The sequence below is a fragment of the Homalodisca vitripennis genome, chromosome 3, assembly GCF_021130785.1.
Source record: "Homalodisca vitripennis isolate AUS2020 chromosome 3, UT_GWSS_2.1, whole genome shotgun sequence".
Taxonomy (NCBI): domain Eukaryota; kingdom Metazoa; phylum Arthropoda; class Insecta; order Hemiptera; family Cicadellidae; genus Homalodisca; species Homalodisca vitripennis.
In genome coordinates, this window is record NC_060209.1 from 171,549,667 (window position 1) to 171,566,330 (window position 16,664).

General features: G+C 34.0%; 1 protein-coding gene across 3 annotated transcripts in view; it reads left to right on the forward strand.

Moving 5' to 3' along the window:
• Positions 1-16,664, forward strand: part of LOC124357774 (DNA-directed RNA polymerase III subunit RPC1) — a 55,807-nt gene that overhangs the window by 34,453 nt on the left and 4,690 nt on the right. The window contains exons 17-23 of one of the 3 annotated variants that reach the window (XM_046809816.1): positions 409-517; positions 711-882; positions 1,867-2,024; positions 4,066-4,183; positions 4,468-4,597; positions 13,043-13,161; positions 15,477-15,622. In XM_046809816.1, the coding sequence (XP_046665772.1) occupies positions 409-517; positions 711-882; positions 1,867-2,024; positions 4,066-4,183; positions 4,468-4,597; positions 13,043-13,161; positions 15,477-15,621 (951 nt within the window). In that variant the 3' untranslated portion in view covers position 15,622. Of the gene's footprint in view, positions 1-408; positions 518-710; positions 883-1,866; positions 2,025-4,065; positions 4,184-4,467; positions 4,598-13,042; positions 13,162-15,476; positions 15,623-15,646; positions 15,807-15,988; positions 16,140-16,664 lie in introns of those variants that run through there. The other 2 variants (XM_046809817.1, XM_046809818.1) reach the window with 2 other exon arrangements.

Consider the following 16,664-nt stretch of genomic DNA (forward strand, 5'->3'; position numbering starts at 1 on the left):
ACCACCTTAATTTTTTATAGTTACTTGGGTCAAATACTTTTAGTATAAGGTGAAATCATAAACTAAAATTTTTGAATGTTGAATAAATTCAGTTAAAATCACTAAATATTTTTTATAAATAAGGATATTTTATTTTGTTCATTTATTCTAGCTCTAAGTTGTTGATATGAATCTATGTGGTATCTAAGCTACTATTCTAAGTTATAGGTGAGGTTAAGTGGTAGAGAGGACTTTATAGTCCTAACTTCGCCTCTAATAAAGTAATTTTTCATTTCATTTCATTCTTGCTGCTTTGGAATTATATTTCTATATTTTTCATGAATTTATTATTGAACATTTAACCATTATAATGCAATGTAAGTGGTTTATTAGATGCATAAAAGATTTATAAAAAACATTTTGTTGTAGTCTCTAGAAGATCTGTGTCTGCATTACGATTTGACTGTCCGTAACTCATCTGGAGATATTATACAGTTCTTGTTTGGAGGAGATGGTCTAGACCCAACATATATGGAAGGTAATCAATGTCTTATTTTTTTATGATTAGTTTAATTCGATGACTCTATCAGTATTAATTTAACATTCAAGAAGATATTTATCTGTGTTATTTAGAAACAAGTATATAAAAATATAATTTAGTATATAGTCAAAATAGTGTTTGATTGAGGTGAAATACAACGTGTTAATGTGTGTAATTGGTGTGATGTCAGGTAACGGATGCCCGGTGGAGCTAGGACGAGTACTAGACCATGTGCGAGCTGTCTTCCCCAGTAGGGGAGAGGATGCACTCACTGCTACCCAGATCATACAAGCTACTGATGAGCTCATAAAGTCCCCTGATGATCTAGAAGGCTGTAGTGATGAGTTCAAAGCCGAACTCAGGTAACAGAAAACTTCAATTTTGTGTCATTGATATTTTTCTGTTTTAATACATTTAAAGTGTTGCATCATTACTTTAATGTCTGATGACAAATCAGGGCACATTAACAAATAGTAAGTTACATTAAGTATGTTTCTTTTAGGTTCAATTCTTTGAAAACTACCTACAGTTCTAATATAGTTCTTTGTGATATTTTTACTGCTCCCAAACTCGAAAACTCCTTAAAAGGAACAAGGTTTTTGTACTTGGAAAAGTAAAAGAAATTGTAGGAAATAACAAGTTAGCTATTTTGTAGGATGACTTCAAAGAATGATTGCAGAAGTGAAAACAGCTTTGAAAGATGGTGAAGATATTGTTTAAGTAAAATCTTATACAGTTGTAGGATTTTACATTTAGGTAAAAATCTGAACTGTGTAACGTACCTTGAGCTCAGTCTAATGATAATGTATTCAATTCAGTTAAGATAATACCCAAGTTCTGTTCAAACTTGTTATAATATGTTCAGTTCATAACTTATTAATTCTAGGTTAAGCTGTAAAAAAGAATTCCTTTAAATTCTTGTTTTGAAACTCTAAGATGAAAGAAAAAACAGTTTAATCTGTAGTAAAGAATATAGAGCTGTAGTGAAGATGCTAAAAAAAGAGTTGTTTTCTGGACTTGTACTCATACATACATATATATATATATATATATATATATATGTATGTATGTGAGGTCTTTTTCTTTTATATATATATATATATATATATATATATATATATATTCAGTCTTCTATTGTGAAGGATTATGTAGGATTTGGAGCAATTCACAATCAGATAACTTATAAAAAAATATTACCTAACATTTTGATGTCTCTTAGAAACTTTATTAATTTGTGGATTGCATGACATATTGCTAATGTGGACAGACAGGAGGGATATGAAAATGGAGGATGGATTAGAGGAAAATATAGTCTCTCAGGTCATATAAAGTGTTATGTGTTTCAGAGACTTCATGTACGGAGTGGCACGCCGCATGGCTCAACAGAGACAAGATAGAGAGGATATAAAAGTAGTGCAGGAATTAGAGCGCATCACAGTCTCGCAACTCATCCAATTCTTCCACACTTGTCAGACCAAATACATGAACGCTAAGATAGAGCCAGGTAATTCATAACATTTTGCTAACCATAACTTCCAACAACATAAAAGTGCCATTTTTTGTGTTAAAAATTATTTTCCCGAATTCTTTGGGATTGAAAATATGGGAGTGGATTTAAATTTCGTTAATAACTTTAAATAAAAATATGTATTATGAGCAACACAAGTAAAAAAGCGTGTATTCTGAAAGTTTTATATTGTATCATATTACTTCATCTTAACGTATAACCCATTCCAGCTGGATCAGAATTAGTATCATCATACTGCTGGTGAGAAGACTATCTCTGGCTAGAGTCAGGTTATACTCATCCCTATAGGTTAGAACTCCTCATGATATGGATGAGCAATATTTGTTTTAGCTTTAACTGTGCAAGTAATTACTTGATGGAAAATCAATAAGGTAGAACATGGTCCTAATTTTTGAGCTAAACTCGGGGAGTCAGTTGGTCTCGTGTAGGAAGCTAAGGTTAAGGTAAGTTGTCATGTCTTCTGGGTCATAACAAACGCAGGAAATATCTTAGTGTAATGAGGCTTGAGAGCGCGACTCAGTAAACACGAGATGTTGCACACATCTTTTTCACACTACAGACTGTGTTAATGTGATTTTGTAGTATTGCATCAGAAAAAAGTGCTTTAAGATATCCCCATCTGAAATGGTATCTCATATTTATTATGAGAGATGAAATTGTGGTTATGTATATCCTCGGAAACATGAGACACCGAATTTAGATACAGTGAGACAGTGCTGTTGGGACCACTGTAAGAATTAGCAACAATAATATAATAAGGTGCGTAAACAATGAGTATTACTCATTTTAACTATAAAAACACCTGTTTACTAAACGCAATGCCATTGTAAGCTGACAGATATTTAAAAATAAACAAGAGAAAACAATCATTTAAATTTTTTATATTTCTTTAGGAATGAAACCTTGGTTCATGTTGTTCTGGAACAATCTAGAGGTAGAAGCACTTGTATAAGATCAACACTAATGGACAACAAGGAACTAAACCTCTGAATACAATCACAGTGCAGTGAAGCGGCCAGTACAGGGTTAACTGGCATCAGACCTTGTTTGCCAATGTTGTGTATCAATGCTTCCCTGCAGCTTGAGTATAAACATTAAATGTTCTCTTTATCTCTTCCTTACTAACACTTCGCACGCCACTAATAAATCCATTAACTTTCCTATAACGCCAAGACAAGTAAACAAATTTTGTTTCTTTAAGTTCAAAGCTAATTTTTATTATTACTAAATTATAAAAGGTAATAGCAAAAAAAGTATAAAACAGAGCATTTTACTTAATTAATTACATTTTACTATAAAACAAGATAAATACTTCAAACTAATCACAACACTACTACACGATGAAGAATAATAACGAGATACATAGTAGACGCGCACTTGTGATAACCGAGAAAGCAGTAATACACGCCACGGATATGTTTCGTTATGACTCTGTAGGAGATGCAGAACTGATGGGGAGGTGGTCGAAGTTAGACAAAGGGTGCTCCCCTCCCACAGACGCAGAGTGAAGGTTGTTTATAAATACTTCCTTGGCAAACACGATAAGCACAGAGTGTGCACCAGGCATTTCGAAGGCCTTCTGTGAACTAAAAAACTCTCTAAAAGACATTATCTATAATATCGGATATAACTGTATTTTGCGTTTTGGTCAAAGTCTACCATTCAAATATATCCGTCTACGGCGTGAGAAGGGTTAATGGCCTGACAGATCCTTCTGAAAATCATGTTACATAGGTTTAAGAAAGAATTCTATTGATATTGGGATCAAAAGGTCAAAGAACTGCAAACTTAAAAAGGGAGAAATAGTCAGCCAGTTCAAGACTCATTACGTTCCGCCAGGTCCTTAGTATGTATTGTTAATGTGTTTGTTTCTATTAGTGTAAAAAATGAGCATAATGGATGGGTAAATGTAGCTAAATGAGGCTAAAGTCCATTTTTGATTAATAATAATCATTAATTGAATTATATCTTAAACACGTAATGTGAAGTATCCTTCTATCCCAGACTCTGCCCATAGGTACAGCAGTGGGAGCTCTGGCAGCTCAGAGTATTGGAGAGCCCGGAACTCAAATGACCTTGAAGACTTTTCACTTTGCTGGAGTGGCAAGCATGAACATTACTCAGGGTGTTCCTCGGTTCGTATACTGCTATATATCTTAAGTATAAACATTATTTAAAATTGTTTTATTCCATAATTTTTTTAACATATATTTTTCCTTAGACTTTGATCAGAAGTAATAATAATAGATTTTCATTATTGTGTCAATTTACAGTATTAGCAATTAAGCAAGGCAATCAAGTAGAGAATCGTACAACCAAAAAAGTACAATATCTAAAATATGTTCTTAAACAAATATTTTTATCAACTGCAAGTATGTTGCCTTGATGATATGTATTAATCTGTATGCTTTTTGGACAGTATAAAAGAAATCATCAATGCCAGCAAGAACATCAGTACTCCGATCATCACAGCCCACCTGGAGAACGACACTGATCCAGAGTTCGCTCGTAGAGTTAAAGGTCGAATTGAGAAGACAGTTTTGGGAGAGGTAATGTCTATAATTTTATGTTCATCAATTTGCCAATTGATAAGTTATAACTTGTTACCATATTTGTTTACTTTTGGTCATTATTTTTATTTAGTCAAACAATATTAATTTGCTAAGTTTAGTTATATAAGAGAAATAAGATGCATTGAGACTGACGACTAGGTGGGATTGTTGGTAATGCCAGGGAAGACACACTGAGCTAGTAGAATTGGGTTGCTGGGAAAGCCGATATTTAAAATACCATATTATGTTCAGTGTGAGTTATCTGGGAAACTAGTGTTATTTCAATGCTGCTATCAAACTGATAAACTGGAATGCCAATGTTGCTGAGATGCAATTCCAATTCCGCCTTGATGAGGATTACAAGAGAATGAGGATAGATTAATGATTTTAAGAGAGAGTCAATGAAGAAAATTAATGTAAATGTAATTTTGTTTTGCTTTTTATTTCATTTATATTAAAAATCTAAGAAACATATTTATTTTACTATGTTGTATATTATTCTTTTCTTTGGAAAATGTAGTTAAAGAGGATATACTGATACATTTTATTAGTGTTTAATTTTAATAATACTATGTAAGCCTTTCAAAGACTTGTACATGAATAAATCAGAATCAGAATCAGAATTTTTATTGCCGTTACAAATGTGGTATGCATGGCATCGTCATCTCATACAAAACAAATTGTATTATAAAAGTAAAATATTCATAACTAGACTATGTTAGCTTCAATATGATCTATAACTTCATCTAAACTGTATGCTGCTAGATTTACTAAGATATTTTTTAAGCATTTCTTAAACCTAATAAAATCTAGACATTTAATATGATTTGGTAACATGTTATAAATTTTAATACCTATCTCTACAAAACTATTTTTGGTACACTGGTAGGTACAGTAGTTTACTCTAAGATTAGAACAATTTCTAGTAAAGTAATTATGTATAGAGCTATTTACTGTTATTGTCTGCAAGTTATTTTTAACATACAGTAATACATCCAGAACAAATATAGAAGGCACAGTCAACACCTCTAATTGTCTAAACAAAGGTTTGCAATGGGTTCTATTGTTTACATTACACATTATCCTAATAGCTCTCTTCTGCAATATCAAAAGTCTTTTGGTGTTAGGATCATTGCCCCATACAATAACTCCATAGGACAAATGACTCTGGATGTGTGCATAGTATACTGCAGTTAATGTTTCAATATTTACAATTAATCTCAATCTTAACAACATAAAAATGCCTTTTGCTAATTTTTTACATAAAACTTCTATATGCCTGTTCCATTTCAGATTCTCTTGGAGGTGAACACCTAGAAACTTTACATTATCATGGTTAGGTTTATGTTGCAAACTAAAATTAATCTCCTGAGTTTTCTCATGGTTTACACAGAGGACGTTCGCCGCACACCAATCATTCACAATTGAGTTAGCGACTAATAGAGAATCATTTACTACATTAAGATTTTTACCATTCAGTAAGATTGCTAGGTCGTCTGCAAACATGTATGATCTTGTCACATTGTTATTTATGGAGGCTGGCAGGTCATTTACATAAATTATAAATAATACAGGTCCCAAAATGGATCCTTGTGGAACCCCTGCTGTAACTGCATTGTATTGAGAAGAGCTTCCATTAAAAGCAACCATTTGATATCTCTCTTTGAGATATGATTTAAAAAATTGTAAAGACAGATCATCAAAACCATAATACTTAAGTTTATCTAACAAAATTTCATGATTTACCGTGTCGAAGGCTTTAGACATGTCGAAGAACTTGCCTATGACCACTTTTTTATCATCTACACCATGAATACAGTTCTTCATAAATTTTACAATAGCATTTAGTGTTCCTCTCTTAGGCCTAAAACCAAACTGACTATCTGATAACAATAGGTTACTTTCAAAATACTGAATTACTTGCCTATTTATTATTACCTCAAACACTTTTGAAACAATTGGAATTATCGAGACAGGTCTAAAACTCTTATGTTCTTTCCGTGAACCTTTTTTATACAGTGGTATAACCTTTGCCAGCTTAAGGCACCTTGGAAATGTACCATTATTAATACAAAGATTCAAGAGATAGGCTAGAGCTTCGGCAATAAAAGGTGCAGCAAGTTTCAACAGCTCAGAATTAAAACCATACACATCCAGACATGAACTATTACTTAACAAATTAATAGCATCATACATCTGTTCAACCTTTACTTCAGTAATACTAAATTCACAGTTAGACACATTACAACTTAACTTACTTAAGGGGGGTCTGTTCGCCTATCTCCGTAATGTTAATTATATGTAATTTTTATAGAGTTGTGTTGAACCTACACTGAAATGTTTTATTTTATTTTATTAATCATGTAATACTCTAGTCACTGACACAAGGATTTTTGTTTATTTTGTATTTTAATTTTTCTACAAATTTTTTAAAAACTTGTGTTAAATTTCAAGTTTTTAATTCAGAAATTTAATTTTTATAAGCCCAAAAATTAAAATTTTACAAAATCCTTGTGTTAGTGACTATTAAATACTAAAACAAACACACAGTGAAAATTTCATAAAGATATCTTTAACAGGTCCTGAGAAAACTTACATCAAAGTTAGAAAATACAAATTTTGGGAAAACGCGATTGAAAAAATCGTTGTACTAACCTACAGTGAACTTGGTAACATCAGTAGCTGCCAGTGCTGTAGGCTGGTTTGTCTGCTTCATCCTGCTCAAATTGGTCCTCTAACTTTCTTTTCTTCAATGCCTTAGCCTTCCTGATTTTCTTCTCAAGCTCATTTGCAGCTAATTCGGCTTTCTTGAGTCGCTTATTCTCAAGGCTTTTCATTGCAGCAACCAAATTTTTACCAGGAGAAAGTTTAAGCTCATCCATTATTTGTACTCTACTTATCAGGCCATTATTAAATGTGCTTATAGCTAAATAAGTCCCATATTTTAGCACTGGTAGGCTAACAAAAACCCTTTTTGGTATTACAGACCAAATCACATTGTTCAATGATTCGTTTGGGTTTTGTGTTTTGCCCTTCACACATTTTTGCAAAAGCTCAGGATCAGCCAAATCCCTAAATATTGGCTTGATAGCAAGCATAACAGCTTTTGGCAAATGAAAGTGTTTGTTATGATCATACTCAGTATTATCAAGTAAGCTCTGGTTGAACTTACACCACGTTCCGTCTCCTTTTGGGCAAAGCTCGTGTTGGGGTTGTTCGTTAGTCGATAAGACGTGGAAAAATTCAGCCCAAACTGCTTGCTTCATTTCCCTTACACTTGATGTGTTCCGACGTATAGCCAGTCCATAATAACTTTGCAGTTGATGAACAGCAGCAGTAAAGTCGACCTTTTCCGGACATAGATTTGTTATCTTCAAGGAGGGTTTTACCCGACGTACTTTTTATTTTGAGTAAACGTGTTCCCATTCTCTTTTGCACGTGGCCTATGCATTCAAGTTTGTTTATTTTTATTTCTTCTCCATAAACTTGAGCTTCATTCACTGATGCATAGGCCTTTGAGTCTCCATCTCCCAAGTAGTTGAGGTAGCGAACATTATATTCCGGCTCTGACCTCCGAAAAACCTCTAAAGCGCCAGCGACCTCCATTCCTCCGCTGCTACCCTGATAGTTTGCTTTACATGAACATTTTCACACTTATTTGGGCATTTACAAAACTTTGAAAGGATAGATACATCTAGTACTTTCCCTGTATCTACTGATGTTAGAGAAAGAATGCCATTTTGAGAGACATGGCCTCTCTTTTGCCATGAACCGTCTAGTGCAACGCATAAGTTATGTCGGTCCCCATCATTACTGCTCACTGCTTCTTCTACGGCGTTTCTCATACTTTTTTTACACATATTTTCTGCTAATGTGCCTAAAACTTGTTCATGTTTTCTATAATGAACTGGAGGAGGAGGAAGATTTAGAGTGCCACACAAGATTTGGGCTGCTGTGTGGCCTTTGCCAATGCTGCGCATACTGTGCACAAGACGTAGGTTCAAGTCGTAAAGAGTTACAGATTTTCCATTGATATTTTCAGTGATTTTATTACAATTGTCAATAGACCTTTTTTTGTCTGTACAGTTTGGACAATACACTGAGAAATTTACTGCAAGTCTTTCAACAGACCGCCTTTCAAAAATCAATTTGTGCTTGCAACGACTGCATCCTGCGATTTCATTTATGGCTTCGGCAAGCGAATTCAAATCAAATATGTCATATGCTAAAACCTCATTCTTCTGATTATAGTATTCAAAATTACCTTGAACTTTCATTTTTCTAACAGAAGAACTAGGGGTGGTAGGATTATCAGAAGTGTCAGTGCTGGTGGTAGGCCTGGGCAAAGTTTCAGTATTGAGGTTATACATAGCCTCAGAAGATCTATCAAGGCTAGATTTAGTCTTTCCAACATGCTTTCTCTTGGAATAACACTTGAAACGATTCCCGATTTTCTGTTTATTTCCCATGTTAACTTTAAACAACACAAATTGAGAAACACTCTCACTGACATCACATAAACAAAGATCACATGACAAATAGTACACCTGACAGAGACAAAAATATACATCAAAAGCAGGGTAGCCAACATAACATAACAATAAGGAAACAAGAATAGTAGTAGTATGTATGACTATGATTAAAGCGGTGGGCCACCAGCGGGGCTGCCTCTTTCACCATAAATTGGTTGCAATGCTTTCGAAAAACTTTCTTTTCAATAACTTCTAATAAAGATAGAAAGAAAATAAGCACATCTTTGAAAAGGTGAGGTTCTGAAGAATATAAAACTAAAAAAAACCAAAAAACTCAAAAAAATGAAATTTTTGGTACGGACCCCCCTTAAATAGTATGACATAGACTGACTAGAAAAAGGCACATTAGCAATGATTCAAAGATTCAAAATTTCTTTATTTACATAATCGTTAAGATTAGTAATGGCGTCAAATACAAAGTTACTAACTATTACAGTGTAGAACATTAATTAACATATTATAAAACATGTAATGTTACATGATCAGTGATTATTACTTGACACAAATGTTAAAACTGTTAAACATTAAAAATAAAGCAGTGTTAAATGAATACAATCTGGCTGCATATGAAACTTCTACAGAGAAAAATGTACATATGAAATAGAATGAAAAAATCTAAAGTTAACATTGATGATACAAAACGAAACAAGTTGGAGTTAAAAATGGACATGTCAAAGTTTGTGTTAAAATGCTCTATCAAAGTGGTAAAATAATTTCAAGTTAGTGCTAGTTGAAATGTTGTTTCCAGTTATAGAACTCTGCTAGGCTGTAGAAGGGTCGGTCCTGAAGCCAACTCTTCAGGCGGCGTGGAAACTTTTGTACTTCTGTCTTCTTAAGGTCTTCTGGTAGAGAGTTCCACATTTTGGCGCCAGTGTAGCTGGGTTTCTTCTCAGTCCTACTAAGATGATGCACAGGAAGGCAGTAGTTGGTTGCGTGCCTGGTGTTATGGTGGTGGATCTGTGCTCCATTTCTTGCCGCGTCTGGCGCCTTGATGTGTATATAAGTCACAACTTCTAGAATGTAGATGCTTATGACTGTGAGGATCTTCAGGCTCTTGAAAGTGTCTCTGCATGTTTCTCTTGGTTGAAGGTTCCCTAGAATTCTGATTGCTCTTTTTTGTTTTAGGAAGACACGTTGTAGGTTAGTGTTAGTTGTTCCTCCCCATACAGCTATTCCATAGCGTATGTGTGACTCAAAGAGTGCATAGTATGCAGTCTTGGTAGTTGTGGTGTCACTTATACTTCTCACTCTTCTCAGCACATACAGTCCTGTGCTAAGTTTCTTGCAGAGTAAGTTGATGTGTTGTGTCCACGATAAGTCTTCGTCAATTGTAACTCCAAGGTATTTGGTGGAGCTAACTTCATCAAGTTCTGGTATTCGTGTGACAACTTCTCTGTTTCTTCCTAGTACTAGTTGTTTTGTTTTCTTTTCATTGAGGACAAGGTCATTATTGTGGCAGTATTGGATTGCCATATTTATGGCTGTGAAGGAATCAATTTCTAGTTGTTCTGTGTTTTCTCTGCCAAGTAATAACACTGTATCATCTGCGTACATTAAACAGTTGCAATAGAGCTCAAGGAGTTTAGGAAAGTCGTTTGTAAAGAGTATGTACAGAACAGGGCCTAGAACCGATCCTTGAGGGACTCCTCTTGTGATCTTCTTCGGATGTGATCTTACTAATTCTAGTTTTCCATTGTTATAGTGTTTTATCTCCAACAGTTGTTTTCGGTCTGTTAAATAGCTTTTAAACCACTCTTTTGTTGTTCCCCGAATTCCTAGTGATGACAGCTTTTTAAGGAGATGTTTGTGGTCAAGACAATCAAAAGCTTTACTATAGTCAAGCAGAATAGCAGTAGTTGTATTTCCTTCTTCCTGTTGGTCAATGATGAATTCCACCAGACTAATCAAAGCAGTGGTTGTGGATTTTCCAGGCATAAAACCATGTTGGTATTTTGTCAGAAGTTGATTGTTTGTTAGGTGTTTTAAAAGACGAGATAGAACTATTTTTTCAAAAACTTTTGATATGGTTGGAATTAAGGATATCGGTCTATAATTAGATGGTTGTGCTGTACATCCTTGTTTGTGTTTTGGATATACTTTTGAAAGTTTCAAAGCTAATGGAAAGGTTCCAGTAGAGAATGATTTGTTAGCAATATGAACTAAAGGCTCTATAAGGTCGTCTTTACACAATTTTAATAGCCTAGAGGAGACTTCATCATAACCTGAGGAAGTTTTTGGTTTAAGTTCATTGATAATTTTGGAAATTTCCTCTGGATCAGTTGGGCTTAGGATTAAGTTGGGAATATTTCCCTGTGGGATTGGTTCTGTTAAGTGGTTAGTATTTGAGATCATTTACACTATTCACAAAAAAGTTATTGAAATCACAAGCTGTTAGACTACTTCCAACTTCTGTACTTTTAGACCTATCACTATTACTTATATTTTCATTAATAATAGACCACATAATTTTAGGTTTATTTTTAGCAGATGACACCCTCTCACAATTAAAACGTAGCTTACAACTTCTAACATCGCTTTTATATTTCTTCTTTAATTTCATATAACATTCTTTAAAGTAGGTTATGCCTGTAGACTTATACTGAGCATACATATATAAACAACTTTCCTTAAGTTCTTTGAGGTCTGTATTATACCAAGAGGGAAGTTTACAATAATCCCTAACAGCTGGTACATACTTAATAGGAAAAGCAATATTCATAATGTTCATAAATTTATTTAAAAAATAGTCAAATTTATCATCTATGCTATTTAACTCATACAGAAGCAACCAGTTAATTTTACTAATTAGAGTAACAAAATACAATGAATTGATATAATCAATTGTTCTGACAATTTTAAAATCTTTTTGCTTAGAACTATTTACATTGGTTAGCCTACTATTTACATGACTGGTAACGTTATCTTTCCTTGGTAACAATTTGCATTTTAGAACAATTATGTAACAAATTATGTAACAGTAAACATGGCATATTTTTATGATACAAATGTAAAAATTAAAATTTTTACATTTCACATTGTCCCCATTGTTTCACATTGACATTTCTTCACATGTTCGATTATCCAAATGTTAGTACCAAAAGGGTTTAAAAAGCGGACCATGTTTAAAAAACACTTCTAATTGAAAATTTGTCAAACATGGAAATAGCCAACATTTGCAACTATACAAGCAAAACGACAAAACAGCTATATATTTTCACACAAGCGCTAATGATTATTATGCATTCATTGTTTTCATAATAATCAACTAGAATGAGATCGTATAGTGAAAGTGAAATGTAAACAAAGCCAAAACAGATGTGCAAAGGGCGCTACTATAAAATTAAACAAATGTCAGATCATAACATTGATTTTTGGAAAATTAATTGATTGTTTAAGTAATAGGCTTTTAATGTGATTTTTCAATAGTGATGTGTAAAATGTTACTGACAAACAATATTTTATAACACACAAAAACACCCCAATGCGTATAATGAATAAACATTGATTTTGATATTGGTTTTTTTAATATTTGTCACTTTATTAGCATACTTATAGAAAACTGTATAACAAATTGAAATAGTGCCAATTTTTTGTAATAGGGTCTAGATTTCTATCTAACAGTAGAAGCGGAGAGTGAACACATCTTTTGTTTAATCTGGAGCTTTAAAATCTGTTTACCAATGTTACGGTTAAAGAATATGAGAGGAACAGTTGCAGTTATTGGTACCCGTTTATTTAACTATTTGAAAATATTGTATATTTCATTAAATTGGCTACTTTTACTAGGTTACTACATTTATGTGTTATTTATTTGATGTCATATTTAATTAATCACATATCCTGATTTTTGTATTAAATTGTTAAGTAAGAATGAATATGTATCATTGAGTAATGCTGAATCATGTTGTAGGTTTGTGAGTACATGGAAGAAGTTTACTTGCCATACGACAGTTTTCTGTTAGTGAAACTGGACTTGGAGCGGATCCGCCTGCTAAAGCTGGAAGTGGACGCAGACTCCATAAGATACAGGTCTCACATCATCTATCTATACAAATACATGAAAAACATTTCAGATATTAATTGATAAGGTTTCTATATACTTTCTTACAATACAAATCTAAAACACACAATTTAACAGAAAAATATAGTAATTCTTTTATTTCCTCATCAGAGAATGTCATCTTGCATGTTTTTTTAAGTATCCACACATGTAAAGTCAAGATGTGCTAATTTTTTAATATCAGTATTATTATGCTCAACATTTAGGAAAACTCTTAGTACTTACACATTTATATTTCTAGAGTTACAGTAACCTTACTTTTATTCAGCAATCTCAGGACTGGAGGCCCGACTGGATAACGGGTGTGCTGGACAAACTGGTGTGCTCTAAAACTTATTAAATGGCTATTAAATAACGTGACTGACGCTACTGCAGATCAAGGAGTCATGCATCAACCTCCATTAATCAACAGCAGTTTAGTGTTAATCTTTCTCTTTAGTATGCAGCTATTCTCGGTTCGGTAAACAACACCACTTAATCCGAGCCTACATTCGCATTTTTTTTGGGCGGATAAAATGGTTAGTAGAGCAACGAATTATTGTGAAATTTCACTTTAAACTTGGCACTAAAAACTGTTACTGAAACTAATAATTTACTAAAGGAAGTGTAGGAGGGTAAATGTTTATAGTGGGCACGTGTTTTTGAATGGTTTAAAGCGTTTTTAAAGAAGGCAGAGAAGATGTTGAAGAAGATTTTGCGACCAGGTCACACTTTAAAGTAAAAAACGGATGACAATGTTGAAAAAGTTGGTAATTTGATTCGGTCTAACTGTTGGTTAAGTTTTCACGTAATTGATGAAACTGTAGCTAATGTATACAGCAAGACAATTTTAACATGTGAAAAGTGAGTGCTAAAATGGTGCCTAAAATTCTAACACATTTGAACCACAAGAAACTCGCAAAAATGTTTGTACTGACACTTTGTACATGAATTAAAATGGTAAACATTTTTGGAAATGATAATGAAATTTGGTTTTTTTTCTTATGATCCGGAAACAAAGAGCTAATCCAGCACTGGAAGAGCCCAACTTCACTGAGAGCCAAAAAAGCTCAAATGAGAAAGTTGCAATTTAAAGCAATGGTGATGATTTCTTTTTATATCCATGGAATTGTGTGCCTTCAATGGTTTCCTGAAGGTCAAACAAATAATCAATATTACTAACTTGAGTTTAAAACTACATCAAAGAGTAAGGAAAAGACGCTGAAATGTGGAAGAACAAATCATGGGTTCTCTATCAAGACAATGCGCCAGCTCATTTCCGGTTATCTGTCAAGAGGTTCCTAGCCAAGTACCAGAACATCCCTGTGTTAGAACATCACCTTATTCACTAGATCTTGCACCATGTGACTTCTACCTGTTCCCTAAGGTGAAATCTTCATAAAAGAGACAAATTTTGAATCTGGAAGCTATGTAAAAGTGAAAGTGGCACGTGTGCTGAAGGAGCTGACAGAAGATGACTTCCAGCACTGTTTCCAACAATGGAAAGTTCACATGGAGCATTGTAGGGATAGAGAATGAGTGTATATTGAAGATGACAAAAATATTTTTGTCAAAAAAATTCAGTCTCGTTATTTAATAGCCACACTCTGTATTACAATTTCCTGAACAGTAAATGTATAAGCTAATAATTAAAAAATACATTGATTCATTTTTTTGATGTACCATAGGTGTTTTATAAATAACAATATGAATGTCCTTAACAATAAGTTCCATGGTAAGAAATACATATCACGATATATGTATAGAGAAAACTGAACTAATAATATTTACATGTTGAAAAACTTGCATAACTTCCAATTGTATCGTAAAAACGGTGAATGTAAAGATATAATAAAATTCCTAGTCGAACCAGAAAAAGAAATTTAAAACATTAGTACAGGAATAGAGAAAAAGCATTCACATTGTAACAGGTCCCTATGACTCAGAATTTAGTTATTCATAATTTTAATAAGGGGTGTGGCTATTAAATAACGAGACTGAATTTTTTGGCAAAATTATTTTTGTCATCTTCAATATACACTATTTTTGACCAATAAAAACAATGTCATTAAAAAGTGGCCGTTTGAAAGGATATCATTTGTTGAAAACATGGACTGGTTATAGCATTGTTGGCAGTTAAGAGGCTACTGTTCTGAACTAAGAATTAGGTCATCCTCTCCTCGATTCATGGAAAATATTATGGTCTAAGCTACACCTGTGTTTGTGTATCTCTGTCTTGACCCCATGCTGTGTTACTTGAAGTTAAATCACAGTCTATACTAGACCTGACTGTGTTTGTTTGCAGCATCTGTACGTCCAGGTTACGTATCAAGCCACAGCAGGTACAAGTACAAGGACCATCCATCTTGACCGTGCAGGCCACATCTCAGAAGTCTCTTAGTCTCGATGCCATGCTGTGTTACTTGAAGTTAGATCACAGTCTATACTAGACCTCACAGTGTTGTTTGTTTGCAGCATCTGTACGTCCAGGTTACGTGTGAAGCCACAGCAGGTACAAGTACAAGGACCATCCATCTTGACCGTGCAGGCCACATCTCAGAAGTCTCTTAGTCTCGATGCCATGCTGTGTTACTTGAAGTTAGATCACAGTCTATACTAGACCTCACAGTGTTGTTTTGTTTGCAGCATCTGTACGTCCAGGTTACGTGTGAAGCCACAGCAGGTACAAGTACAAGGACCATCCATCTTGACCGTGCAAGCCACATCTCAGAAGTCTCTCAGTCTCGATGCCATGCTGTGTTACTTGAAGTTAGATCACAGTCTATACTAGACCTCACAGTGTTGTTTTGTTTGCAGCATCTGTACGTCCAGGTTACGTGTGAAGCCACAGCAGGTACAAGTACAAGGACCATCCATCTTGACCGTGCAGGCCACATCTCAGAAGTCTCTCAGTCTCGATGCCATGCTGTGTTACTTGAAGGAAAACATTCCAAAAGTTGTTATCAAGGTAAGAATGTAAAATGTGTAGCTTTAGCAAAGAAAATTGTACTTTATTGCCCATTTATCATGTTTAGTATGGTTTCCTTGCATGTTAACCCTTTGCACACTGCTAATGATTTCCATAATTTTTCTTTTACGCCAAAATATCTATAAAATACATTCCTCCCCCTGCTGCAGAATGTAAGTCGTCTAAAAATACTTCCTAGTCAACCATGATAAACACAGAGTGCCTGCCATCCGAGGCTTTTTGTGGAATGAAAAACTTTCCAAGAGGCACAATGTATAATTTTGTATATAATCGCGTTTGGCATTTAGGTCGTCTATCATTGAAATATTATCCGTCTACGGCGTGAATTATCAGCTACTTATTCATAGTTTTGTTTATAGTTTACTTGTCAAGAGAGTATTCTTCGTTGATATGTATGGTTTTCATAATTTTTGGCCTTTACTTCTTCAAGTTTTGTCAAGCTCAACACCCGGACTGCTTAACTTGGTGGTTACAAATTATTGTTTGTAGCTTAATATCTTGTCT